Source organism: Silene latifolia, chromosome 5 (assembly GCF_048544455.1).
Source record: "Silene latifolia isolate original U9 population chromosome 5, ASM4854445v1, whole genome shotgun sequence".
In the NCBI taxonomy this organism is placed as follows: domain Eukaryota; kingdom Viridiplantae; phylum Streptophyta; class Magnoliopsida; order Caryophyllales; family Caryophyllaceae; genus Silene; species Silene latifolia.
In genome coordinates, this window is record NC_133530.1 from 71,514,521 (window position 1) to 71,542,360 (window position 27,840).

Consider the following 27,840-nt stretch of genomic DNA (forward strand, 5'->3'; position numbering starts at 1 on the left):
TTTTTATTGAACGAAGAGTATCTTTCTATACCCCTATAGTAAAAATCAATTACCAAGGAAAGAGTTGCAGATCTTCATGAATTACACCTCGTTGGGTCTCTGATACTACTCACATGGAAATTAGGGGATGATGGTAGGCTTCTTATTCTTGATCAATCTTTTTTTTTCTTTGGAATTCTAAATGCAAAATAATCATTCTACGTATGAATCCTAGCGGTGGGTGTCATAATTTTCACATAGTTTTCACCCACCGGTAAGAAAGCGGAAGCGATATATGGTGAGGTATTTATAATATCTCCCAACTTAATGAAACCTTAACGCTAATATAGCCAACTCTAATGGTAACCGGCCCTAGTATAGGCTCAATCTCCTAATAATCACACAACATATTTGTTTTATATGTATAAATGGAATGATATTTGTCTACTTGACCCGGTTTAATATTAAGACAGATGTATACGTCTTAAAAGAGATTAACAAGGAGAAAATGGAGAGTTCGCTGGTGTTTAGACTAATTTTAGACTAATAAGGTTGATTACTAGTTACTACGAGTCAAGTAAGGTAAAAAAAACATGACACGTCATTGGTTGAAATGGTACAAAAGGAGGCACGACAAGGAATATAAAATTAATCGGACCAAATTGGGATCTTGAAATCAATAATTTTGCAAAGAGAGAAGGATATCAAATTTAAAACAACCACATACTCGTCTCATATGAATTATGATGATATCAAATGTGTCACTTTCTCAAAGGGCGTTTAGTTGACGCCGACCATTCCTTTGTACAAGTACATTTCTCTCCCTTTTTGTGAGAGGTTTTCAGCTTGTGACAGGATTAGCCCGTCACAAACAAGACGCTTTGTATTTCTTAATCATACATATGATTCTCTCCTAAATTATGCTTCTCTCATGTAGTATGATCTTCCAGCCTCCCTAGCTCGTACACACATTCATCAACGTTCAATCAACATTTAAAGTTTAGCAAAAAAAACTAACTACCTATATATTTATTAACGGATTTCAAATAAGAAATACTCCCTCCATTCAACAATTATCACCCCATTTCAATATAATATCTCTCACATTTAATGGAAAAATGGGGTGATAATTGTTGAATGAAGGGAGTATTCAATAAGTACTTCGTAATTACTAAAGTACAAAAGTTAACTTAAGTGGTAAGATTTCTCTTGCTTCATCGGTGAGGTTGGAAGTTTGATTCTTATTTACAACATAGTGCGCTCATCTCATTTGGTCTGGACCCAAATCGGATCGAGTTTTTTTAGGTGTGATAGTCGGCCCACATTTTTTAGGTTTCGATTTCAGGTCAGGTCAGGTCTGGTCCAAGACCGATTAATTTAGTTCTAGACTAAATGAGTCGAATTTTATCCTTTTAAAGACTACCCATTAAAAAAATCATAAAACGAATGATCATTTTATTTTCCTTTTAAAGACTACCCATTAAAAAATCATAAAACGAATGATCATTTTATTTTCAAAAGACATTATGTATAAATTAATATTTTCATAAAAACAATAGTCAATCGTCTAATTATTCGATGCAATCGATTTAGCGGAATTTAAATGTATTTATCATATACGAAATAGTGAAAAAAAATAGTTTTAGGTCCGTCGTCTTGGTTTAAGACCGGACTGCACCGAATATTTGATCGAATCAAGACCGAAAGTTCTAGATCCGGCTTTTGGTCCACGAAAATTTTATTTTTAAGTATTCGGCCGGTAAAAATCATAATACTTCGTTTAGTGTTCTCACATCCGGAATAATATTGTACTACAAGTAATATAAAATTAATGTACAGTTACATAACAATTGTACTTCTATTATATAGAACTAATTTCACCTAATATGCTTTATACCAATTACCAAACAAGGCCTTATTCATATCGTCTTTCATTACTCCAAATATTTTTCTGCATAAAATATATGCATGTGAAGATAACATTCCACATTTGCACTATCCATTTAACCTACAGACAAAAAAAAATACTCCGTATAACTTATACATTTTCCAATCATTTTCAAAATTGTATTCCAAATTAAAAAAAAAAAATATTTACACGTAGAAGGAAATAACAAAACAAAAATGTTAAAGAAGCCGATATTATACTGCCAAATTGGTCAATTTGACATAAAAAAGAAACAACTAATTACTCGAATTGTTTCCCTGTTTAAATAGATCTAATCATAACAAATTTAAGATACATATCTAATGTAAGGTTGTCGAAACAATGTAATCTGTATCTCGATACAAATACTTACTCATTACAAAATACTCCGTATAATTTAAATAACACAATTCTTGTTTAAGATAAGGGTATTCATCTTAAAGCTTAAGTCGGAGCGAATGGCTATCAAGTCACATAACTAGTTGGCTACCAAATAGCGAAATATACTAAAGTTTTATCTTTATTAACACCATGTGGTAACATTTAGATCCGTATTACCGATAAAACGGATCATCATCAAGACTTATTGTTGTTTCAATAAATAAGGCTCACTGTTTAAAATAATCTAAGCTAAACCTGAAGCGAATGATCCGTATCTAGTATCCGAACACATAAAAGAAGGTTGAGTCGTCAATATGAGTAATGGAATGAGTGGAGGAGGGTGGGCATGCTTGAGCCGTATCGAGTCCGTTCATTGATTGTCCGTGATCATCCGCATGCGACGCACTCTCTCTATCAAACTTTTCTGAATTTCGTTAATTTTATCTATGCAGAAAATTGTCAGTTTATGAAGCAGGTCCAGGGGCCCCCCATTATTTTAATATACTATTATAAACTCATTATTGGTATTAAATGTTGTTGTAGTAGTTTTGCTTGCTTACACTTGTTACTTTTATTCACCTGAATTTTCTCCTCCATTACATTTCCATCTTTTTCCTTTTTCTTTTCCTTTCTGCCTTCCATTCCAGATTTTTCTCATTAAATATAATCTCCTCATCTCTCTTCCCTCCCTCAATTCTTGTCATTTTCTCTCATTTTTCAATTCTGGGTCATTGTGAATTTTTAATTCATAATTTATTTGTAAAAAGGAGAAGCCTTTCTTATAAAAATTCACAAAATTGTATGTGGGTAACTGCTCAATTTTGTGTTTTTGGGTTGAATAATTGAAGGGTGTTATACAGTTTGAGGTGCAGAGGATACATTTTGTGTCTCCTCCATTCATCCCACTTGGAATTCACTTTGGTATATTTCATTTCTATTACAAATGAAACAATGTTTTCCTTTTTTTTTTTTATTTTTTTTTTTTTTATATATTAATTTTTTTTCATGTTCTTATGATGCTTAATTCTTGTATGTGTTTGTGGCCATTGGATGGACGTTTACTTCCTTCATTTTAAGCCATGATTTGTAAATTTAGTTTATTTATTTATTTTTATTTATTTTATTTTTTTAATTTTGGGGTCATCTGTGAATTGAAGGTGATGGGGTTGTTGTTCTTGTTGTTTCTGAGATTTGAATTATTGTAGTTGATATCTGTGATCGTGATCATGGTGCTAATTTAATCATTCTAGTTTCTGAGATGTGTTATTATGAATGTTATTAAGCTTAATTTTGATTATAGCTGGTTTTTAATGATTAAGAACGTTACTAAATTGATTTTAGCAGAAAGTTGTTGAATTTTGGTTATGAGATGTTCGTGTAGTTACTTTCAGTTAATGGCAATCATATTGTAATTTAAGGACATAGGATTCCCATTACTTACTGTAATGCTTTTATATTACTGCGAGCTACTGCATATAAATGGGAAGATCTCGCAAACATTTCGTGTGAGACGGTCTTCTTTGAGTAATGAGTAGTATTATGTAACAGCATTACAGCAAGTATCTATGCTAGTTCTGGTTTTTATTGATTAATGATGTCGTCGTGATTTATCTCTGACATTTTGGTTTGTTGCCAATGTCTAATGTGCAGATTTGTATGGTGCATGAGTATCCAGGGTTTTGAAACGGACAGTATGGAGACATAATTTTTGCAGAACTTGTCAAACTTGAATAAAAGCTCGATTTTTGGGGCGTTAGTAAAATTCACATTCTGCATAGAAAAGTATCTACGTAGATAGCATACACCTAAGTGGGGTTGTTGGGTGAGATTACGAAAAAAGTAGTTTAACAATGGCGTTTCAGTTAAGTTCACTTTTTCTTAGTAAGGCGGATATGTTAACCACCTCCGATCACACTTCTGTGGTCTCCATGAATTTGTTTGTGGCATTGCTATGTGGTTGCATTGTGTTGGGCCACCTCCTTGAAGAGAACCGATGGATGAACGAGTCAATCACTGCACTACTTATAGTAAGTCGTTCGTTCTCCTTGAGAATTTTGAATTTGGATTTTGATCAATTTGGAAAATTTGTGTTATTGTTGAGATATTAACTTGGTGCTGCTTGGTTTTGAAATGTGTTGGCAGGGTTTGGGCACAGGGGTTGTGATTCTACTTATAAGTGGAGGAAAGAGTTCACATTTGTTAGTCTTCAGTGAAGATCTTTTCTTCATCTACCTTCTTCCGCCGATTATATTTAATGCTGGGTAATTTCTTTTTACCTTCCTGTTTCGGATGGTTGATTGCAGAAATTTTTGCTGTATAAGGCGGAAATGTAGCTTGAGATGCGGACTTGTAAATATTTATTTGATTTTTAGTAACAGATATTTAATAAATGATGTTAACTACCACCCGATATGGAACTTCGTGCCGTATGACAGTGTAGCTAATAATGAGTTTTTGTATACGTATACAAACAGTGTAGTTAAAGGGCTTCAATCTACAAATTCATGAGCAAATAACTTGCGGCGAACTCTGTTTTCTAAGCTTTAGCCGCATCACGTAAGCTTGCGGCATAGGTCATTATTCCTTGTGCTGTGTGATCCTTTATTATAAACATTACTGCAACACTTTTGTAGATTTTGGTATATTCGTGGGAGTAAATCCGTAAATATCCCCGTCTTTTCTCCTAGAGATATATTTTTTTCCCTGGAAGATTTCCCAAACTGAGTGCTGTGTGACATCACAACAATCCTGCACATTTATTAATAGGATCCTTTAGTCGAGTTTTTGTTTGGTGATTCCCTGAATAATTTGTTGACGGTATCAAAATTAGATTTGCTTCTACAAGGGCTATTGGCTTTTCATTTTTTTTTTTGAGGTTGAGCTTTGGGCAATTAGTTCCGTCAAAACACCTTGAAAAAATATTACCAGAACAGTCATATATGGACCTTTTTGATTGGGAGTATGCCTTATTTTGTTAAAAAAAGAATTTAAACTTATACTCTTAAGCGCAGCTTTCAAAAACAAATTATACCAATTTGATAAGAGAGAGCCATGTATGGCATACCTGAAGGCCTGAACATTTGTGTAGCTGCGCAACTTTTTTGCTTAACAGTTTGACGAGTCACTTTCTGTTGTCTGAATCAGTGAACTTAGGGATCGTTGTGTTAGTGTATTCAGTAGAGTGTCATCGAAGGATCTCAAATAACCCGATGGTGAAAGACGTAGGGTGTCAGGGAAGGGTTGTAGTTTTACAAAACCGTTGGTTGTGCTTTCTCGTAGTTGGCTACTCATGGCTTATATCATTGGCAATAATGCCTGTTAAAAATAATGGAACTCTTTCGTTGTTGGGGGATAATCAGGTTAGAACTGGGTAGTCATCTCTTAGGTTATTCACTATTTTGGTTGCATCTTTTATATTGGATTAAATTCTATTGTTTTTATGAAACCTCAATTAATTAAGGAAATAATATTGGGTTTGTACCATGACTTTTTGGTTTTTATGATAGCTTCATGATCCTCGAAGGTTCTGGTTTTCCAATGTCAATTATGTTATTGACGTGATTTGTGTTCTTTCCCTCCAGGTTTCAGGTGAAAAAAAAGCAATTTTTCCGTAATTTTATCACTATCATGCTGTTTGGAGCTCTTGGTACATTGGTATCATTTTTCGTAATATCTCTAGGTAACCAAGCACCACGTTCCGATTCTACGTAATTTCATGTGCTCTCTTGTATACTTGTCGAGGAGATTTGATGAGTTGAATTTGAAAAGGTTATACTCGGTTCAGTTCAAAGTGCCTGATATATTCCCCTATGTGTTTGAGTTGGAAATAATTTCATTTCCTTTGTAGGGTCGCTTGAAAGTATACCATTTGCGTCGATTCTTTATTAAATTAAATTATTATCCCTCATTTATCGCACATAACCCTTTCAAGAAGGCTATTTGGAAAAGCCTTTCAGTAAGCTATTGTTAATTTTCAACAACTGGACCACTTGCATAGTTGCATTATCATTTTTCATATTTTCTTTGTTACTTAGATATCATGTCTATTTTAAAATGGAAGGTATTTCTGCAATGGGGGAACTAGATCTTAAATCTTTAAATAATTTAGAATTCGGAACAACGCTCTGACATTTTCAGCTTCCTACATGTAAAACATATGAGCATGTTCACTTTAGCTATTTTGTACTGCAATGTATTGCTTATTATTGTATACTACAGTTACTTCACTTCCTGCTGACTCTTGGATTTATGTTGCTCTTTGCCTTATTTTTTAGGAGCTATGGAGTTGTTCAAGAAGCTGGATTTTGGCACTTTGGAGTTGGGAGATTATCTTGGTATTTATCTTTCTGGCATTCAATTTTTGATACCGTTGGGTTATTAAGTTGGAGTTTTAGTTATGATTTTTGTATTTGCTTTCAGCACTTGGCGCAATATTTGCTGCAACCGATTCGGTTTGCACGTTGCAGGTGAGTGCATATGAAACATGTGGAAGAATTTGAGAGCAAAGACTTGCACAGATGTTAATGTTTGCCTTTGATGGAGCAGGTGCTTAATCAGGATGAGACCCCTTTGCTCTATAGTCTTGTGTTTGGTGAAGGTGTTGTAAATGATGCCACATCAGTGGTGCTTTTTAATGCCATCCAAAATTTCGATCTCACAAAGATCGATCACAGAATTGCTTTACAGTTCTCCGGCAACTTCTTATATCTGTTCTTTGCAAGCACACTACTTGGAGCCGCAGTATGTATACACATTTCTTTGTACCTTTGATATTATTATTTTTGTACTTTCACAGCATGTAGTGATTTTGTTCTAGTGTGGTTCCATAATTGCCTGTTAATTTGACAGACTGGTTTGTTCAGTGCTTACGTCATCAAAAAGCTGTATTTTGGAAGGTACTCCCTCCATTATTCTTTATATGTCATTTTAGCAAATTTCACACTTATTAAGAAATGATGTAAAGGTGATTATGTTATTAGGTAAGCATTCAATTAGAGCTTTGAAAAGTGTAAATGGTTTAAAATTTAAATTAACCAATAAAAGGAGGTTTGCATTGGATGATATTAATGAATCATAATTAATAGTGCATAGGAAAATGTAAAACGACATATAAAGAGTAAATTTCTCATTTATCTAAAACGACATATAAAAAATAATGGAGGGAGTACGTCTTTTGCGATATTTGTACTCTCTCTGTTGACTTATTATTTTGAAATCTTAAAGAGTGAACCAAAAGCAAGTAAATACTGAAATTTAGGAAGTATCTTTTTCATAAAATTTGTACTCTCTAGTTTTTCCCATGTTGCAAAAGAAAAAAAAAATATATGGCTGTAGTTTTCGTTGCATTTGCTGTTTAGACGTCACATGTGTCCAGATATGGATAGTAGGATTTGCAATATAAGTACTACATTAGTACATTAAGACAACACTTTCGTACCTGAACTTTATGGTGCTGTAGTTTTTGATGGCTGCTTTGCAAATCTTTTTCGATTTGATCAGCAAGAAATAAATAGCATAAAAGCCAGCAAAAAAATTACACTTACTGAATTTTATCTTTGTACCAAGTGCCGGACTCAACAAAGCTGAATTGCTTGTTGTCATAATTTGCTCAACCCTCAGAAAATAGCTGACTGTTTGCATGCGTCATATCACAGCATTTAATTAAAATCTGTGTATGGGGAACTCTATAAGTGCATATGAGTATGTATATTAATGTGGCTGTGGTGAATTAGGCAACCCTGCTTCCACTGAGTCTGGCTGGCTTTGTAATCTAGTAAATTTAACTGCATGTATATACCTATGTTCAACAGTTATTGTTTTGAATTGTTAGCACTTTTATAGACCAAAATCAAGGAACTCATGTGTGGGTGTTGTACATAGTCAAGTGTTGGACTCATCATGACTCAAATTCTGATAAGCAGGGAAAATGTCCTTAAGTGAGGGTACGGTTATGGGGAAACGTCTTGGAACATAAAGTGTGTTAAATATTACTCCGTAGTAAATAGTGAGATTATTTAAAGTGATATGCAAAGATGTATAGCTAAGGGCTTAGAATCGTGAAGATCATACTAAATGCTTCATTACCTTACTTTTTTTTACTTTAGTTATGCAAGCCTTTCTTGAGGAGTGTCGAGTTAGTAAGTGCCGGGCAACACTCAAAAACCCAGCTCCTTGATATACGAATGGATGCACCAAGTTTCCTCCCTTGATATGAGATAGCACCCTAAATTTCCATACCCTTATCTTTGAGTGTCATCTACACATGTATAATGCCCTAATTGACGAGTCACCCTAACATTTTTACTGCATTTGTTATTTCCTGTCCACGTTTGTTCAGATGAGTATAGTAGGATTTATAACATCAGAAATTAATTTAGATATAATTTCTGAATTACAATATATGTTCTCAAACTTTTACTGTGCTATCTTTTACTGTTTACATATATGGATTCTGTTATTTGGGATGCTGTCTTATTTTTTCTTTGGGATGCAATTCAATCTCCTTGAATGGTTTTGTCATATGCTGACAGTAAATATAGAAAAAACAAGGAAGGGAATAAACTTGTCTCTGTTAACTCAAGTCTTGTATCTCTATAGCTGAAATTTACCAATATTGCAGGCACTCCACAGATCGTGAGGTCGCTCTCATGATGCTTATGGCCTATTTGTCTTACATGCTTGCGGAGGTGCGCTTTTAGTAACATATCAAATTCTATTTTCTAATTTGTCGGTAGGTCAGGAGTAAATTTGTTATTTATTCTCTGTTCCTTGCAGCTATTCTATCTGAGTGGAATTCTGACTGTATTTTTCTGTGGGATCGTAATGTCTCATTACACATGGCATAATGTGACTGAGAGCTCAAGAGTGACAACCAAGTATAGATATTCTCTTTGTTTCTTTTCATTTTTGTGAAAATATACTTATGCAGTTGTTCACGTCTTCACGGTTCTTTCAAAAATCGCAGGCATGCTTTTGCTACCTTGTCGTTTGTTGCTGAGATCTTCATCTTTCTATATGTGGGTATGGATGCATTAGACATCGAAAAGTGGAGATTTGTTAGTGATAGGTATGTCTATGTCTGAAATTTTTTTCGGAACATAAGCGTTGATACACGCTCTCCATCCTATTTATATTGTTGGACTAAGGAATAAGCCGATTTCCGTTTTGACCATTAATTTCTCTAATAATGTGTAGAGAGAAAATAAAAAAAATTCTCAGCTATTTTCATATACTTTGTATCTGTTTTGAAGTTGTACCTATTGTATATTGTGAGAAAATATCAGTCATAGGTGAGATCATTTGACCAGAACTGATAAATGAGGACACTATAAATGTGGTGGGGGGGAGGACTCAAGGGACTAAGGGAGAATCATATCTGAACTATCATACCATTAATGTTCATATTTCGTGTATGTTTGGGATGTTGATGTCGTTGCAGCCCGGGTACATCTGTTGCCGTAAGTTCAATCTTGCTGGGTCTACTCATGCTTGGACGAGCAGCTTTTGTGTTTCCCTTGTCCTTCTTAATGAATTTTGCCAAGAAAAACAATAGCGAGAAGGTTTCTTTCAGGCAACAGGTGAGCATTTTTTTTTATATATTTTGGGTTGAGACATGCTGTTTCTTATATCTTATGTGAAAAGTAATCAATCATATCATATTTGTCTAATTCTCTTAGGTGATTATATGGTGGGCCGGTCTCATGAGAGGGGCTGTCTCTATGGCACTTGCTTATAATCAGGTGTGTCATAGCTGCCTGCTTCTTTCCTTCAGTTTATACTCCTTTTTTCTATGGAGGTCCTATTTCAAGACTGTTGCTCTTATGTCGAGCGAAAGTGTACTTGGAAATAATTTCCAAAACTTCATGTCATTTGATTTGTAGCGAAAAATGCATTAGAGTATACATCTCATGATATTACAATATATTTTGTGAGCTTGAATTTTGAAGTGTCTTAAAATGCGAGAACTACTTATTAGGGCAAGTAAAAATATACGACACGGTTTTATTATACGAGTGCGATACGATATATGATGTAAACTATACAAATTTCAGTATATACCGATACACGTTATAAATCAGTCGTCTCCGCTGATATTTTCCTATTTTTAATCTACCCAATATATCTCCGGATATTTTGTATGGGCCACCTTTGATACCGATACAGCTCGGGCGAGATTTTAAACCATGCCCCTACTACTTGTCTAATTAAGCTGAAATACTATGTTTGGTTTCAGCCTTGCGATATCAAATGAGGGTTGAAAGGTCTAATGTGCAGTTAACCTTAGTTACTCGATGATACGAGCTTTCTTTGTGCTGAAGCTGATTTTCCTTACATTCTTAATTCTTATGCAGTTTACAAGAGGAGGGCACACTCAGCTAAGGAGCAATGCAATCATGATCACAAGCACAATTACTGTAGTCCTCTTCAGCACTATGGTAAGTTATCGTACTAACATCATGATTTTTTCTCTTAATACCTTTTTTATTTTAATTTCGGGTTTGTCGAGCATAGTTTCACTAGTTTTGTAAAGACTACATCAAAGAGCAGCCATTCTGTTTAGTTGCCACATGCCATGCGTACAGTAGACAGTAGACACATTACGAATAGTTTATCGGAAAAATGAAGATGAATAATTTGGTGCCTGGAGGCTTGTTCTAATTCTCTGTCTGTCCCCGAGTTTCTCAAATTCAACTTTGGTTGACCTGAGGTTGCACAATTTCTCACTTTGTTGACCCTAAGGTATAAAATAGTCAAATTTTATCTAAATTTAACAAGGTATTTCAGCAAAATGAAATGCCTAAGCTAACATTATTTAAGTAAAAAGTAAGATGAATTTTCGCATAATGTTGCACAAAAACTACGTTTATATGCTTAAAAATAATCCTTGTATGAAGTGCTTGTTTGGAGCCTCGAGGCAGCAAGGTGGATTTAGCTAAAACTTCACTGCACAAAAATGGAAATTTTCATTGTTTATCCTCCACATATCTATTCCGGAGGTGGACTTCTAGCGCATTGATTGGTTGCTTTGAACTTTGGATAATTGTTTTCGCAGGTATTTGGATTATTGACAAAACCTCTAATAAGGTTTTTGCTCCCTCACCCGAAACACTTCAGTAGTACAAGCACAATATCAAGTGAATTGGGAAGTCCAAAATCATTCACTTTGCCTCTTCTCGACAGCCGAGGAGAGTCAGAAACTGATGTATACAATCAAGATGGGAACACCGAAAGAAGTATTGTTCGACCTGGCAGTCTGCGGATGCTTCTGAATGCTCCATCTCATACTGTCCATCATTATTGGCGTAAGTTTGATGATTCTTTCATGCGTCCCGTGTTTGGTGGCCGAGGGTTTGTACCTTTTGTTCCTGGTTCTCCTACCGAACAAAGCACCACTAATTTGACACCAATGACATAGGTTTAATGCTGTCACCACAGGAAACTGGTATTGTTTTTGTTAATGTTGATGCGGGTAAAAACATGATGTACCATAGTTGTGTGTATTATAGATGGTTGTCCAATGTATTATTTCGAGTAGCTGTAGTGGACGACTATAGCTTTCTCTCTGAGTCTCTGACATTTGGTTGCCGATATTGTTCATATCTGTAAACTGTAGCTTTTTTTGTAGATGTACTGCTGATTTAGGACTCTATCTCTTGCTTTATATGGAGACTAATTAGTTCATTATTGTAAAATAATGCACGCTGTAATTCCTTTTATTAAGAGCGCAATGAAACATCGACGGGAAAACCTCAGGACAAGAATGCGTAGCTTTGTGATTCTTTTTTGTTTTTTTTTTCTCGTCAGATAACATGGTGTTCTTTTTATGTTATTTTCGATGCAGTATTTATGGTATGTCGCACAGTTTCGACTTCGTGGTATGTTGACTTGGCATAAAAATCGATTGATTTTAGGTTGGGCCATTTTACAAGTCGGGTTAGGTCATGGCTGGCTGTTAGGTTATTTTTTGTTAATTGGATTTAGTTAGGTGCGATGATCGCATATATCGAACCTGCTTATAGATATTAGTCTTTTAGACCTAAGGTACACTCTTCAGCGACATGCTGGACTTTCTTGCAGTCCAATGACTGCAGGGTGTGGCAAAACTTGACTTTTTCTTCAAAAAAAAAAAAAAAAAAAAATCGACCTTGAAGGCGGTCATTTTTGTCTGACGAAAAAATGGTGGAGAATCATCATAATCGACTGGACGTTCAGATCCATGTTATTAAAACCAGAAGGATGTGTTGACAGACACTTAGAGAACCAACAGACAGTTAAGAGAAGTGTGTAAGTAGGACCCGTCTCTAACGTCAGTGAATGTTTTTCTACCGACTGGACCAAAATGGGCACAGGCAAGCGGTACATCGGACCGGCCACTAGCATTAAACCTGAATCAGCTGTGATGATGATATATCAGTCTTAAAAGTTGACGGCTGACAGGAAAGCAGTACTTGGTGGGATGAACTATCCCTGTCTATGCCGGTACTATTACTTATGGTGGGTGAGTTTGTTTAATTGGTTGGACAACTGCGTCACTAGTTCAGTACTATGGCAGCTACTTGAAACTGACGCTTCTACCTTAGGTGGCTGCAAATAATTAACTACTTTTCTACAAATTTGAAGTAAGATTTAACCTAATTATCAGATAATTTTATGAGAAATATCGATTACCAAATATTCATCGGTACCAATATTTGTTTTGATTTCACTATAAAATAGTACTCGTAGTATTATAGATCATCCATTGCGCTGTATTGTGCATTTGTGAACAGGGAAGTCGGGAACCAATATTTGGAGACCTCAAATGGTATACTCCTAATACATGCGTTAATACAAAATAAAATGACCCCTCTGCCGTTTTCCTCTTTTCCCATCTAATATAATAGCATTAAAATGTCTACTACGACGAAAGGGGTTGCAGGAATCAGCTCTCTGACTAGTTATGTCTACTATGACGAAAGGCGTCCAAGGAGTTGCAAATGCATTTATAATCTCTCATTAAACAGCTCAACATGGACATGGCGAAAGTGGCAAAACAAGGAGTAACATGTGCATTTCTCTATTTTGTCAAAAACCAAAACGTCATTACACTCGTCGTTCACTAAACCACCACAACGTCCATTTGGTTTCCACACAGCAGTCGTCGTTGGTATCATATGTTCATAGAAGTGAGCTATAGCTCGTTATTTCAGAACTATGACACGAAGAATATGGTATGGCCATTTACATGTAGTATGACCCAGAAAAAACTAACATATGCACACTGCCTCCTATACATCACTATAACAATTTCCACAAGTCGAGCAAGATTGACAAGGGACGACTCACCTATGCTCTGCGTGATTGAAGGCTTCGCCTCTGCTACTGCAGTTCATGCTTAACCATGGTTCAGGGATGAAAACCGTATCCAGCCACAAGACTAATGAGTGCTACCATGCAGACAAACAAAAGCGGAAACCCGTCTTGAACTCTTCTCTCTACTTTTCGCTTTCTTAGAACAACCTGCATAGTTTGATAAACATAAGCTTGAGTGATAGGGACTACCAACGATGACAGAGTTATGATTGTGAATGTAAACGTGCACCATGCTTATAATAAGATTTCGATTGATTGATTCAAACGCTGATCTAAAAATTGTTTGTTTAGCGAGTCTTGTATGAGATAGTCTCACATGTGAGATCAACCGATATCGTCATGTAACTCATTTAACTGTAGAGTTTACGCGTTGGTCTCACATGTGTGTCTCCTACAAGTTTTTGTGTCGTCTGCAAGCCATTGGGAGACATGCAGTATGAAGATCATCAAATATGATTTGTGCCTAGGCTTGCAATAGAATGGATGTCTACTAAATAGAAAAACAAGACAAAAAAGCGGATATTGATTGTTACTATTTCTTGTTGCATCGAATCCTTCTCTTGATTGGCTGACTTCTTCTCTTCTGTCATCTTTGAAATTGTAGCTTCTGTCTGTGACATTGAATGCATAAGGTGTAATTATATGCCAACATAAATTCAACTTCATGAGATAATTTCGACATTTTATGGTACTGTACACCAGGTTATGTTGCAGAATGCATTACTAACATTTTCCATTTTCAGATAATTCAGTTGACAGAATAACACAAAGTTAGCATCTTGTAAAAAAAGGACTAGGAAAATATTTTCTAGGGCAATGTTCCAAAGACACGCAGAAGTCACAAATGTATTTCACAAACACAAAAAATCGCAGAATTCAACTCAATAAGTTTCTCGTCTTTCACAGTCAAAAGTGTCACCAACTCTGCAGTTGTTGCTTCCTCTCATGATGAATATGTATCCATTACTCCTCAACTAAAAAACATATTTACGGCTTTTCTCCAAGAAGCACGCTGTCTGTCAGAAAGAAAACAAAAGCGAGCAGAGTACATGCTATAGTGATCACAGTGATATCTAGAACCGACTTATATTCCAACATATATTCACGGAACTCAAAATAGTGCCGGCCTTAAGTTCAGCTGATTAGATTAAGGAGAAAAGACATATAACAGAAGAAAGTATATAAGCAATGAACCACATCAATACCAGGACCAATAATCAGCAATACCAAAAGAAACTCATGTCAAGTTATCTGGGAAGGACACAAATAGCAACCAAAGAGGCAAAGGCCATTATAGCATATTCTCAGCAAATAAGAAAGTTGGCTTGAAGATGAAACATGGTCGAAAAGAGAGGCGGAAATTAGAGAATAGAACTAAATGAAAAGGTAGGGCAGTGGCAGAAGAACAAGACCAACTACAGATGCAAGATTTTGTAGAGTAGTTAACCTTGTTTAGCTTCAACTCTAGTTCTTGTAGCTTAAATTTCATATCTTCAACTTCTTTGAATAGTCTTTGCTCCTCTTCACCCAATGGAACTCTTGGCTCACTTACATTTATGTCCACAATTTTTCTACTAGTGGGTTCTATATCCTTGACAAAATCTGATTCCACATCTTTCGGTGCAGTTGTATCATCTGCCTTGATTGGTTCAATTCTCACATTCTTAATTGGTTCGAGTTTGACATTAGGAAGTGGTGCAACATCTGAATCCTTCACCGATTTATGGGCCTCATTGTACACTGTCTTCAATTCCACATGGTCATCGGCCTAATAGAAAGATAAAAAGGCAGATGTCATAAACTTGTATGTTACAATTTGTGAAGGATGTAATTCAGACAAGAAAAAGATGATTTAGCTTGTTGTCAAAGAAACATCATATACTACACTATCTTGATGGAGACCACTTAAAAACTGCTGCAGTGAGGATGATATTTAGTAGCAGAGCAAGCAGGCAAGATAAGCAAAAAACTGACTGAATTATTTAGCTCGCATCTATGTTACCCGTACTCAGGTACAGTTACATGTCTGAAGTGAGTACACTGCGGCATGGGTACAGCGACACATCATCAAAATAGAAATTTAAAAAGTTGAATAGAGATGTTTGAGAAAGAAGGTTTAAAATCGTCAAAAACCAAACCATATGTTTCATACATCAATCTCTTATACTTTTGTCATGTCAGCCTCCCCTCTAATCTCTTTTTCTTTGTTGTGAAATGTGTGGGGTTGATAAAGGTTGGGCACAAATTCCATAGACATGTCCTTAAGTGGTGTTGTTGGACAAGAAAAACCTCAAGAGGTAACAGTTAAATAACATAGGTAAGCAAACATCAGCAAATCTCAGATGCAATAGAAATTTCCAAACTAGGTACCTGCTTCTCAGTTTCGTTGATGGGCGCCACTTCAGGGGACCGTGGTGATGGTGTGGTAGCAAGGATCACTCTTAATTTTCTCTCTTCAATGTATTTCCCATTCTCTCGTGAAAACTGCAAGCAATACCAGAAGCAGAAACATCAATAACTGTGACAAACTTATTTTTGGAAAATTGCAAGTGATACTATAAGCTACGACATTAGAAAATCTGACAAACTTAAATTGTTCAGTAAGGACAAGGGGCGATACCATTTCAGATGTTACGTTGTCGTCCCCTGTTTCTGCAGAAACAATTGTGTTTTGAATCAAGAACTTGTCTTTGCATGTCAAATCCAGTGGGACTTCTTTAGGAGCTTGCATGATGACTACACGGGGAGAATCAGAAAATAATAGCGACATCAGCAATCATAGTTCTTTGTATGCATAAAGATCATGACTCGAACCAGCGGACCAAAATTAAAACGAAGGGACTGGCAAACAATAAGGGCGGGAAGGTTAATCTTCATAATTTTGAAGCATTAACTTCTGCCCTCAAAGGTCCATGTTAGAAAGTATTGTCAATGTAACAAACACATGATCTACTAAAATCTTTCTTTGCACAAATCAGGCACAAAGGTAATTAAAGGTTTTACAAGAAAGCTACAAGAACAGATTATATAACATGGTAATATGTCTCTCATTACAATCGTGCATCGATGTCACATAATGTCTTTCCAATTTAATCCTTCAATTATAATGAAGCAGTAATCAGCTAAATGCCTTCCTAGGAACATAACATCTTGTTATGCTATACGCCAATCAACTTCCCTTTCCGCCTAATTAGATTTCTGTATATCACTATAAACTTTAGGATATCAATAAAAACACCACATAATCTGCAGTAGAACATTTGAATATGAACGTCAGACAAGGCGTCAACGATTATTTTCAAACTTTACACCCATAAACGGCGCAAATGTCCCTATAAGTCTTTTCTAAAGAACTCCAGACATAATGATCTCATAGATGAATCAATGTGAAACACGAAAGTCTCCTAGCTCACTCATTTCCTAAATTTGAAGAGTAGTAACAGCTTTGATGCCACCAAATCAGACTATCTTCAACTAATTCTGAATAAATTTCACCTCACAGTCACTAAAATTTTGCATCAACAGCGAATCTTGTCCAATTGACACTCCTCATGACCGTATTCATTGAAACCTCAGTGATACAAATGTACAAAAACACTCCGGCATGCAAAAATGCAAGCATGACACAGCAAAATGTACATCAAGTCGATAGCATACCGACAAATTCATAAGTTCCATTGGGCGGTACGACACCAACATTCGGCCGCACACAGTATTTCTTCGGTGATGTCGTCTTGACCTACATTATGATCACTAACATTAGGCCATCAACTTGTTGTTGTTCACAGCATCATATTCTCATTAAATCGAAAACGCACCTTGAATGCAACATGTTGATCTGTTTTATTTACGAGTAGAATTGAAGATTTACTCTGTTTATTTGCTTCAACTACAATTAAACAAAAACGAAAATTAAATCGCAAATTAAGTCAACTACTTGAGCATCAACGTAACACAAAAATGATAACAATGATGATGAAATCAATCAGAATTCACAATTAGGTAGAAAATTTAATCGACATTGACACTGACCTATAAATTTGAGTTCACGCGGTTGAATTTCCAGCTGATAACTCATGATTATTACTCCGATAACTCTCTTTATAGTTACTGCAACTTTGAATTAAAACCTGCAATTGAAATTGAAATCATAAGAAGTATTAAAGAATCAAAGATATTAATCAGTATGATCAAGATTCCGACGATGATATTTGACAATGCAACGCCGAGTGATAGTTGAAGGTGAAGAAAATCTGGAAAAATGTATGAAGTACATCACAATTAGGGAAAAGGTTGTACGGGAGAAAGATGTGATTAACGAGCAGGATCACGGAAAAAGGAATGATCGAATTGATTCCAAAAGGAATGATGGATAGATTCAAAAATGGAATTGATTGAGGAAAAGAAAGAATTATAAAATGAAGAAAGAGATCGTACACAAGAGTGATCCAAATGTTGCAACAGATTAAATTTATTGATTTATTAATGAGCCATGAATTGATTATCAATAGCATTACAAATTTGTAACTCCACTAACACCAACTTTTCACAAAAAACAAAAACTTTACTCTTTGAATAGATAATCAAATGACCGGAACATGTAAAGTATATATACGGTCTATACTTGTATAGTTGTATATAGGATCAAGTCATAAACATAATCCGTTAATCCGGGTTAATTAGTGGGTTAGGTTAGGATCAAGTCATGTTGGAAATTTTCTATTCAAATGATGTTATTTTATTTGTTAATCCGGATCGTTTAAATTTAAGGGGGTGTTTGAGTATGTTATTTGGAATATGGATTTGATCCATTCCATTTGGGTTAATAGGGTTGAAAATTTTAGAGTAAATGATAAAGAGTTATTTTATAAGTTAATTTTACACTTGAAAAACGGTTTAAATTTAAGTTTGATTCTGGTTAGATTAATTTCGATTCGCTCCCACTTTAATAGTTTGTGTTATTTTGAGTGGGGTACAAATCAAATCGTGTCAATATCAGATCAGTTGAATTTAAAGTCATTTTACTACTAAGTTGAGTGTCACTGAATTGGCTTACATTTATTATCTTTTCATTTTTGAATTATAATAATTCTAACATATCATTAAATAAGAATCCATAACCAAATGAGTTTGGTGTAGTGGTTGCTCGCTTTATTCCTTAATCATGAGGTCAGGGGATCGATCCCTGCCCATGGGAATGGAGCAAACTCTTTGGCGACATGCACTATCCGTCACAAGGGAGAGACGGAGGTCTTAAAATGGAAACATATATGAACTCACATAGTTACAATCCAAAGAAGGAGATTTGTGTAAAAATAATAGCACATCTTAGTCTAAAATATAACCATAATAACAATCACTTCTTTTGCAAATGAAATACTCTTATAATGATAACAAAAATATAATCATGTTAAAGAGTCTTAAAATGGGAACATATATGAACTCCGTCAAAATAAAGTGATGAGACTGCTCAGCTAAAAAAATTTGATGTTTTGGTGTTGTTTTTAATGCAAATTAGCATTTAGTGTTCTTGTCTCTACACATTAGAATAATATTATATAATACTTCCTACAAACTCTATAAATAATAAATAAACCCACAAAATGGGTCACTTGTATCCATATTAACATAGTATGGTATGTATCCGCTCCGTCTCTTCCTTGTGACGGATAGTGCATGTTAAAAATGAGAATTTGTGAAAAACAATAAGAATCCATGAGGAAAAAAAAAAGTTAAAAATGATCTCTTTACAAGAAAATAAATCTCTTTATTTCGTGTCCACGACTTCTGTTAGTACCAATTCAGTTGTAATCACATTCAGGTACATCGAAATCCACGTTACTCCCCTAAATATCTATTTCAACCCCAATTCTTATTTCAGACCAAGGTATCCGTCTTATTAATAAGACGGATACCATATTCTCTCACAAAATACCCATTTAGGGTGAGTGGAGAAGCACATGGGGGGTCCCACCTTTGTCCCCTCTACCCATTTCCTCTCACACAACGACCCGTCTTAAAACCCGACCCGTTTTAAGCAAGACTTACTCCTATTTCAATAGTAAATGGAACAATTTTGAAACGATAGAGGGCGTCTAGCGCTTATCATACATTGGAAGATGCACAAGAGAAGTTCACGTGGCTAACTTTTTCTGTTGAATAATGGTCTTGAAAAAACATAAACATTTCAAAAGTCCCAGTTTCTGGAGCACTAATTCAACTTTAAAAATATGCAAACCAAAAACACATCGTTGAGAACCGGTCCTTGTCAAGGATTAGTGATTCACATTTCGTTTACAATTTTAAACCAAAGTTTAAGCGAATTACTATATACAAGGCTTTAACGAAGATTATACAAAGTCGAGTTTCACTCCCAATCAGAATCGAAAAAACCAGCATCCTTCATCTCAGAGTAGTATATATTTTCCAAGTTCAAGTCGTCCTCCTGATTACAGCACCAATAGAGCAAATATGTTAGCATTCATCAAACCAAACCAAAGATGGCCGGGTCTCTATCTCGAAAGAAGATTAGAGATTGCAATCACAGATATTCTTTCTCCACCACATAAATAAGCAATTACTCTTGTAGTATTTTCAAAGACCGTCTTATATAAATATTAGGGATAATTGATAAACACTACCAACTTTAACACACTTTTTCATAATCACTACCAAGATAAAAAAAGTTTCAAAATCACTACCCTAAAATCATCTCCGATTTAAAAACACTACCAAATAGCCCGGAAAATCTCATTAAACTCGTGTATTTCAAATTTCCCGCCCAAAATCTTCTTTTCTATTCCCATTCTACCCTTCCCCTTGTTAATTAAAGCTTCAATCTCTTTCCCTTCATTCATTTTTGCCTCCGACCACCACTATGCACCATCAGTTAATGCCGGCGAGCCAACCACGTTCGTGATTGCCTACTGCACACCTCGTCGGCTAATCCTTTGCGCCTCCAACCACCACTATGCACCACCAGAGATGCCCACACTCCACCATTACACTTCTCTTCGTCGCCTCTGATTACCATAAACGGAGCTCCGGTATTGCGCAAGGCTGAAAAGAAAGGAAAAAAAACTATGGGAGGAGAAGGGGACATCACGATCGCCGGTGAAGATAATTGGTGGAGACGAGGAGTCCGGTGTATTGCCGGTCAGATCTGGGATGGTGGTTGGAGTGGCCGCTGTAGAATGGGAATGGAAAAGAAGTCGTTATGTTGGTAGATTCGGAATAGCAAAGTAATACGATTAATGAAAAGGAGGATGAAAAAGAGGAATAAGAAATGGAGTTGAAGAGTTGAGTTGAAGAGTTATGTAGAAGCAAGGGGCAAGCTGGTCATTATTTTCTTAAATTTGACGGAAAGGGCTAACTGGTAGTGTTTTTGGATCGGAGATGATTTTAGGGTAGTGATTTTGAAACTTTTTTTATCTTGGTAGTGATTATGAAAAAGAGTGTTAAAGTTGGTAGTGATTATCAATTAACCCTAAATATTATTACGCATTTAACCAAAAATCTTATAGTGTACCACGATAAGGGAAAAAAGATATTATGAAATGACTATTATATGGGTCAATCTCATAAAGTCTGCTCACATAAAACCGCCTCATTTGAAGTGATCAACAGAAGTGTTAACTCTCTGTTTCAGAGGAATTGACTATTACTCCCTCCGTCCCGGTCATTTGTTGTCCTTTGGTTTTGGCACAAAGACCAAGGACAGAGGAGAGGGCCAATAGCTAAATGACAAGTGGAATAAATTGAGTGTGAATGATCAAATTACTCATCAAGTTCATTCTTAAAATAGAAAGGACAACAAATAACTGAGACACCCAAAAATGGAAAAGGACAACAAATGACCGGGACAGAGGGAGTAGTTGATAGTATTTTTTACATCCGTGACGAATTACTCCTCAGGTACACTATAAGCATTGGCAAAGAAATGTAATGAATCAAGCCTAAAATCATATCAAGGGAGGTGGTACCTGGAAGAAATCTGCTAAAAATGTTACATATATAAGCGGAAGATAAAAGGCATGGTAGCAGATGTTTATGGTATCGTACAACCTGAAAAAGGACATGGTATCAGCTTATAGAACTGGACCATAGGCAAAAGTAGCGCTACAAAGTGATTCCCGAATTATACTCCCTATGTCTGACCAATAGTTTACTTTTGCTATGGCCTATGGAATCAGTTATTTTTATGTAGGCGCGCAAGTGCGCTTAGAAGTCCCGTAATTAAACTATGCCAGTATGCCTAAAAGGAAAAGTAAATTATTGGCTGGTATTGACCAAAATGGAATACAAAAATAATTGTTCAATACCAGAAACCAAATCCAGTTCGCATGAGAATGCAAGCAAAAAGCGCCAATACATCTACGCTGCACATGATGGTGATGTACTTGTAATATGCAGGCCTTGCTGCAAAATAACAAACTCCATTGTGAATATGAAAATTAGTTGTCTATATGTTCCACTGAAAATTAGTTGTAAGGCCACTCACCTGGTAATCTTTCTCTCCATTTAGAATGGTACATGAACAACACAAAGCCGTATGCAGTGATGATTACAAGCTTGTGGACCATCCACAAGCCCCATTTCATACGATGAGCGTCGCCGTTTTCAATGAATAACGGGATTCCAATTGCAAAAACATAAATTCCCTAGAATGCATAAGAGAAAAAAAAAAGATCTTTTTAATAACATTATTATGTTATACTCCCAACCAATTCCTTATGTTTAGCCTGGGCAAGATTTTTAACGAGGGATAAATAACCTATGCAAGTTGTCCACATGGGTTGAATTTTTACAAGAAATGACTATCTGCAAGTATGCAACATACCAAGTAAGGAAATGTAGAGAATTGGATGAGATGTTCAGATGAGGAATACATAGAGTTGAGTATGATAAAGGAAGTAAATCTTTCTATCCGTTTAAGAAACCGAGTTATATTTTCATGGCCGTAAAAAAAACTCTTCACAACCCAATAGATCAGCAGAACCATGCATCTATATCCTGCCTAAATTACCCTCCAGGCGAAAAAAGTCGGCAAACGTAGTATAGCTACATGCAAGAAACATTGCAGCTGCCAACTAAATAATCAAAGTTGTAGCATGTTTTAGAAACCCTCTTTCCCGTGAAGAGAAATAACACTGCTGAAAGCTACTCTAAGTAAACGTGGACAATCATTATAACTCCTCAAACCAAATTGAGATGAATTCTATTGTTGGACACATACTCTTTTTTGTACTGAGATTTAGAAGGAAAGAGAGGAGAGGAAAAGGAAGGAGGACAGATTTTTGTGTTTATTTAGTTACGTAGATTGAAGGGTTTTGGAGGGGAGGAGGACATAATCCTTTGTTTGCCTACAATGTCTATGCAATGAAAATAATATACCTTTAAGAGTATGTCTAAACCAACCAAAACTGCAGATATAGCAAATGTCCGTGTCAACGCCTCCAACCCACTGGTGTAGTTTCCTTGAAGAAGAAAAGCAATCAAGCTCACTTCCAAGAATAGCAATCCAGAGGTGGTGAAAAGAGATAGAAGGTTCCACGCTAATGTCTTTCCTGGTGTACACTCCCAAGCCTGTCAAAGGAAGAGATATAAAAAGTTAAAAAGACTCAGCAGTTTGAACCTTAAAAGTACAACGACGACATTTACAAGCAAATTTCTGTTTATAATACATACATGCAAGAAGATGCACAACCAACACATAAATTTTTCTTTTTCATATGTACCATTGTACCAACATGGAAGCACAATGTAAAATGCTTACAAGTAATCCCCCAATCCAAAAGGCCTATCAACAGCAATGATATAACATTAAGAAATTAGGAAGGGGGTTATTTCGAGCGATTATTAGACATAACAATTATATTGCGAATGTCTACATCAAACCCCGACAATGAAAGGAGTGAGATCAGCAAGAACTGCTTAACCAACTGAGCACTCTTTTTATATGGACAGAAACAGAAGGAGAGGAGAGTATAAAAGAAAAATAAGTTCCAGCCGTGAAACCATAGAAGGTTACGCTAGGTTTTAAGTCTTTAACTAACACAATATGTGTGTAAATATAGAAAGCACAATCAGCTTTAGCTCACAAAGGAAATAGAAAGACTGCCACTTTCCAGAAAATATTTAAAGGAATGCCTGAATGAGTTTCGTGGAAGGTCCTAATAAGTTTTAAGTCTTAACTAAGACAATATGTGCATCATAAGAAGCAGAATCTGCGCTCACAGAGAAAATAGAAAGACCATCACTTCCCAATAAATATTCCAATTATTTGCAAGGAATAATATTCCCTGAAAGTAACATATTTCAGCTCAATCCTAGTACCACATATGGTGTACATGTCAAAAGACAGTCACCATAGGACACGTTTACGAGTACTTCCCTAGTTCCCTTCTTTCCCTTTGACCAAGCCTGTAAAGCTAACCTGAAGCAACAATGCTAAATAACCAGAGCTCACTCACTCATAACACCTGCCAGCCAATCTGAACCAACACCAACTCACAGCAGTTGTCCACCATCAAGGCTAGGAACAACAATATGTCTCCATCAATGTATATGGATATCATTGGTATTAAATCCACCAAACACCGTAATCAAATCAAAAGCCTGATAAAATAAAGCGGATAACATTCACCCTGTTATAGATGGGAAAAAACACACATCAAGCCTTGTGATATCAGGCTGCCATACATAAAAAATCTAAAGCTCGCATAAAAATAATTCTCTAAGAATATTAGCTGAGGCAGCAAACTCATGTAACTCCTAATCACAAGGAAGCCTTCGACTCTTTGGTAATGACAATATCACGCAGCCCTAGCATAGAGGCATTTTATTGGAGAAGTGTAAGATAGTCTTTCTTACTCATTATTGTCTAGACACCTCACAAAGCATCTCCTTAAATCTCATTCAAACAGCCATTGATTGTAAGCATCGGCAGCTTAACTACTCAAACGCCTAAAAAAAAACTTTATGCGAAATGCAAAGGCTCCAATTACTCAGTTTCACTAACACAGATATACCACCGAGTTTAACTAAACAACAATTTAGAAAGATTTGATCGTATGCACATCCTGAGTTGATGATCTTTCAGGATACCCATGTGTTCACATTATTACGACTTAAGTAGTTTAAAAATAGGGAACATTAACCACAACAACAATCAATGTTATAACAGTTAGGTAAAGTGCTCATTACAAAGACAAAAACACTATTCCTTCCTAGCTCACCGTCCACTCCAAAAACAACGTCAGTCGACAAGTTCAAATCTTCTTCCAAAAAACACACTTTATATTTCTCCAAACACAAACACTGACCATAAAAACTCAACACATCACATTTCATTTCATTTCATATAACCACTCATACAAGTATCAAATCACTCTCCGAAGCCATCAAATCATATCATAAAGCACACAGCAATACCTACACTCTTCATTGCCACATAAAGACAGTGATAACAATGAGAACGCTTAAAAAAAGTCGAATGCACTCAGTATTATCTCTATACAAGCTACTACTAATGCATCTTATCACGGATACAATAGCAAAGGTCGAATCACTCGAATGCACACACAATATTACCTCTATGCTACGTGCTTCAACAAAAATATAACAAATTTAGCAATAATACTATGAAGTAACCCATGATTATACAGTATCAACAAATTGAGCTCATTACTCCTGAAAATATCAACAAACAGTATTGATCTAGCTGTATTAATCAACATTAACAAGCTAAAAATAAATAAAGATACATCAAATCTACAGTTTTCATAGTAATCAAAATTAAATTAATAGAAAGTTAGATAATTAAGAATATACCTGAAGACAACACCAAGCAAAATTAAGAAGACCAACAAGCCAAACAATCCCATAATACCAATTAACAACATGAGACCTTCCAACCCAAAGCTTCTTATAGCTCTTCTTAGCTTGAATTGCCAAATATATGATGAACAAAGCTGACGATAAAATTAGGGCAAAATTGTGCCAAAATCCATGGCACTTTGATAACCACAGGTATGCTTCATGATCATTTGAATTGAGATTTGGGATGTTATCTGCAATTGACGCCGATGAACTTAAATCCGGCGAAATTGGTACTTGGAAAAGTGTCGAAAGTGCGAGTGACGGCATTTTGTTGGATTGATTTAGGGTTTTTTTTCAGTGGGACATTACGATTTTGAGTGGGATTGAAAATTGGGGATTTTTGAGAGGAGATTGGAAGAACCCTAATTGAGGTTTGTCTTTTTCTAGCTCCTGGTTTTGGGTGGGTTATAATAGTGTTTAGAATAATTAATTAGTACGGAGTATGACTTTGTTTAAGTGACGCCTTTTTCTGATTTGTTTTTGTCCTTCTTGTCATCATCAACGATTCAACATCCAACGCCGAAAAAAATCAACTCAGTTTTTTTTTAATGATCACGTGAAACACGGACTATGATAACGAAGTTTTTGTGCAATTCTAATATGTAAAGCATATCTCATCCTTTCTCTATTTACTAAAAAGATAGGTAAAATTATGAATTTTTTCGCTTAAAACACCATCAAGTATAAATTGGGCCTTAATAGAAATAGACTAGTTTTCATGCATGTGCGTTACACAGATATTAAAATAAGTTACAACTATACTTTATTATTACACTACTTATTTTAGTTGTAAAACTCTAATTATTGTGCATCTAATGTTTGATATATTATTCTTTTAGATTTCAGTCTAACTTAACATCATGTTTATATTGAGAAATAATAGAGAACAATATATTTTTTTAATTAGTTTAATGTATATGAAAGACGAGCTAAAGTCAAACTTTCTCTTACTAGATTCTAGTGAGAGTTTTTCCTCTCCACTGAGAGTTCCAAAAAATATTTTCAATTTAAAAAGTTAAACTTCACGTCTGCCGTTTTATCTTCTCTCCTTTTCCTTCTTCATCTTTATCTAGAAAGTTGAATATCAATCATTTGCATGCACGCAAAAGTTCTGGTTTGGAGTGTTCTTCTCCACTAACCGTCTCATATAGCCAATCAACTGCTCTTTCTTCAACAGGTTTTAGATTTTATAATCTTCTAGGTGTTCCTTCATCTTCTCAAACCTTAGAAACTCCTCTTATAAATTCTACGATCTTCATTCAAGCAAAATCATCTCTTCTCCTTCTTTCTTATAATTATTTCATGTTACTTTATTTGCTTAACTAATATATCTTCATGAGTAATCCTCCCCATCAAACACTTTTTAGGCAGGATCCTCATATTCCAGTTGAGGAACCTGAGGAATTTGATCTTGCATGGCGCTTTCCAAGATCAGGTCCAGTTGTTGCTATGAATCCTGATGCTTTGGGTGACTCTTTTGCATTCTGGAATAAATGTTTGTTAGGATATTTTGTGGATTATCGTATGTTCTCGGATACTGCTCTTACTAGATTTATTGAGAGGCACTGGGCTTTAAGGGGTTATGTTGTTGTTCATCAAATGGAAGATATTTATGCTATTTTCTGTAGTAATGATGAGGATATGGCTGATCTTCTGGAGAAGAGTATTATTGTTTTCAAGGGTGCTATTATGGTTTTGTCTCGTTGGTTTCCTGAAACTGTTCCTAGAACAGTTCGTTTTTCTCTTGCATGTCTTTGGGTTAGGGTATGTGGCCTCCCTTTTGAGTATCTCAACATGCATGTGGGTAATATCGCGGGTCAACTCTTTGGTCGTCAATATGCAGTAGAACCGTTTGAGTTCATTCCAAAAAACGATTATATTCGTATAAGAGTTTGTGTTTACTTGAATGATCCTCTTGTTCCTGGGTTTTTCTTGGCATACAATGACGGTTTTCTAATCTGGATACAGTTTAGGTATGAAGAGGTCTTCAAGTATTGTACTAGGTGTGGGAGAGGTAGGGCACAAGTATTCAAGGTGTCGAGAGAATGTATTTAATATTCGATCCTCTGTTAATGGTGCTCTAGAGTCAATAATCAGTAAGGGTTTTGTGGTTTTCTAAACAAATAGGGATTATTCCATGTTTAATTTGGATTTACGAGCATTACCTAGTACAACTAAATATACTACGTCAAGAGTTAAATTGGGTACTAATGCTGGTAGAGTTGTTCCAGCGGATTCGATCTGAAAGAGTTGTCCATTTTGATCTTAGTATTACCCCATGTGGTAGAATCAGGCCTGGGGATAGGTTCCATATGAATAAT

General features: G+C 35.6%; 3 protein-coding genes across 4 annotated transcripts; 1 reads left to right on the forward strand and 2 right to left on the reverse strand.

The window, feature by feature from the left end:
* Positions 1–2,460: 2,460 nt before the first annotated feature.
* On the forward strand, positions 2,461–12,045 carry LOC141657532 (sodium/hydrogen exchanger 2-like). The gene is made up of 15 exons (XM_074464796.1): positions 2,461–3,208; positions 3,938–4,314; positions 4,430–4,548; positions 5,869–5,966; positions 6,562–6,621; positions 6,707–6,753; positions 6,833–7,027; positions 7,136–7,182; positions 8,907–8,973; positions 9,062–9,162; positions 9,252–9,353; positions 9,726–9,864; positions 9,964–10,026; positions 10,639–10,722; positions 11,340–12,045. The coding sequence occupies exons 2-15, from the start codon at positions 4,138–4,140 to the stop codon at positions 11,700–11,702; spliced, it is 1,662 nt and encodes a 553-aa protein (XP_074320897.1). The 5' UTR covers positions 2,461–3,208; positions 3,938–4,137; the 3' UTR covers positions 11,703–12,045.
* A 1,267-nt stretch (positions 12,046–13,312) lies between these two features.
* LOC141657533 (uncharacterized) lies at positions 13,313–18,220 on the reverse strand. Of its 2 annotated transcripts, none has more exons than XM_074464798.1 (9): positions 18,077–18,220; positions 17,672–17,769; positions 17,458–17,528; positions 17,297–17,378; positions 16,260–16,375; positions 16,010–16,123; positions 15,087–15,407; positions 14,173–14,250; positions 13,313–13,786 (listed from the first exon to the last, which is right to left on the reverse strand). In XM_074464798.1, exons 2-9 carry the CDS (start codon positions 17,715–17,717, stop codon positions 13,673–13,675), a joined length of 942 nt encoding a protein of 313 aa, XP_074320899.1. In that variant the 5' UTR covers positions 17,718–17,769; positions 18,077–18,220; the 3' UTR covers positions 13,313–13,672. The 2 variants fall into 2 exon arrangements, with proteins under 2 accessions (XP_074320899.1, XP_074320898.1); XM_074464797.1 differs by having other exon boundaries at positions 17,939–18,092.
* Positions 18,221–19,824: 1,604 nt separating this feature from the next.
* LOC141657529 (protein CANDIDATE G-PROTEIN COUPLED RECEPTOR 2-like) lies at positions 19,825–26,006 on the reverse strand. Its single transcript, XM_074464794.1, has 6 exons — positions 25,472–26,006; positions 23,033–23,224; positions 22,140–22,299; positions 21,961–22,057; positions 21,622–21,703; positions 19,825–20,084 (listed from the first exon to the last, which is right to left on the reverse strand). Exons 1-6 carry the CDS (start codon positions 25,784–25,786, stop codon positions 20,007–20,009), a joined length of 924 nt encoding a protein of 307 aa, XP_074320895.1. The 5' UTR covers positions 25,787–26,006; the 3' UTR covers positions 19,825–20,006.
* Positions 26,007–27,840: the final 1,834 nt, after the last annotated feature.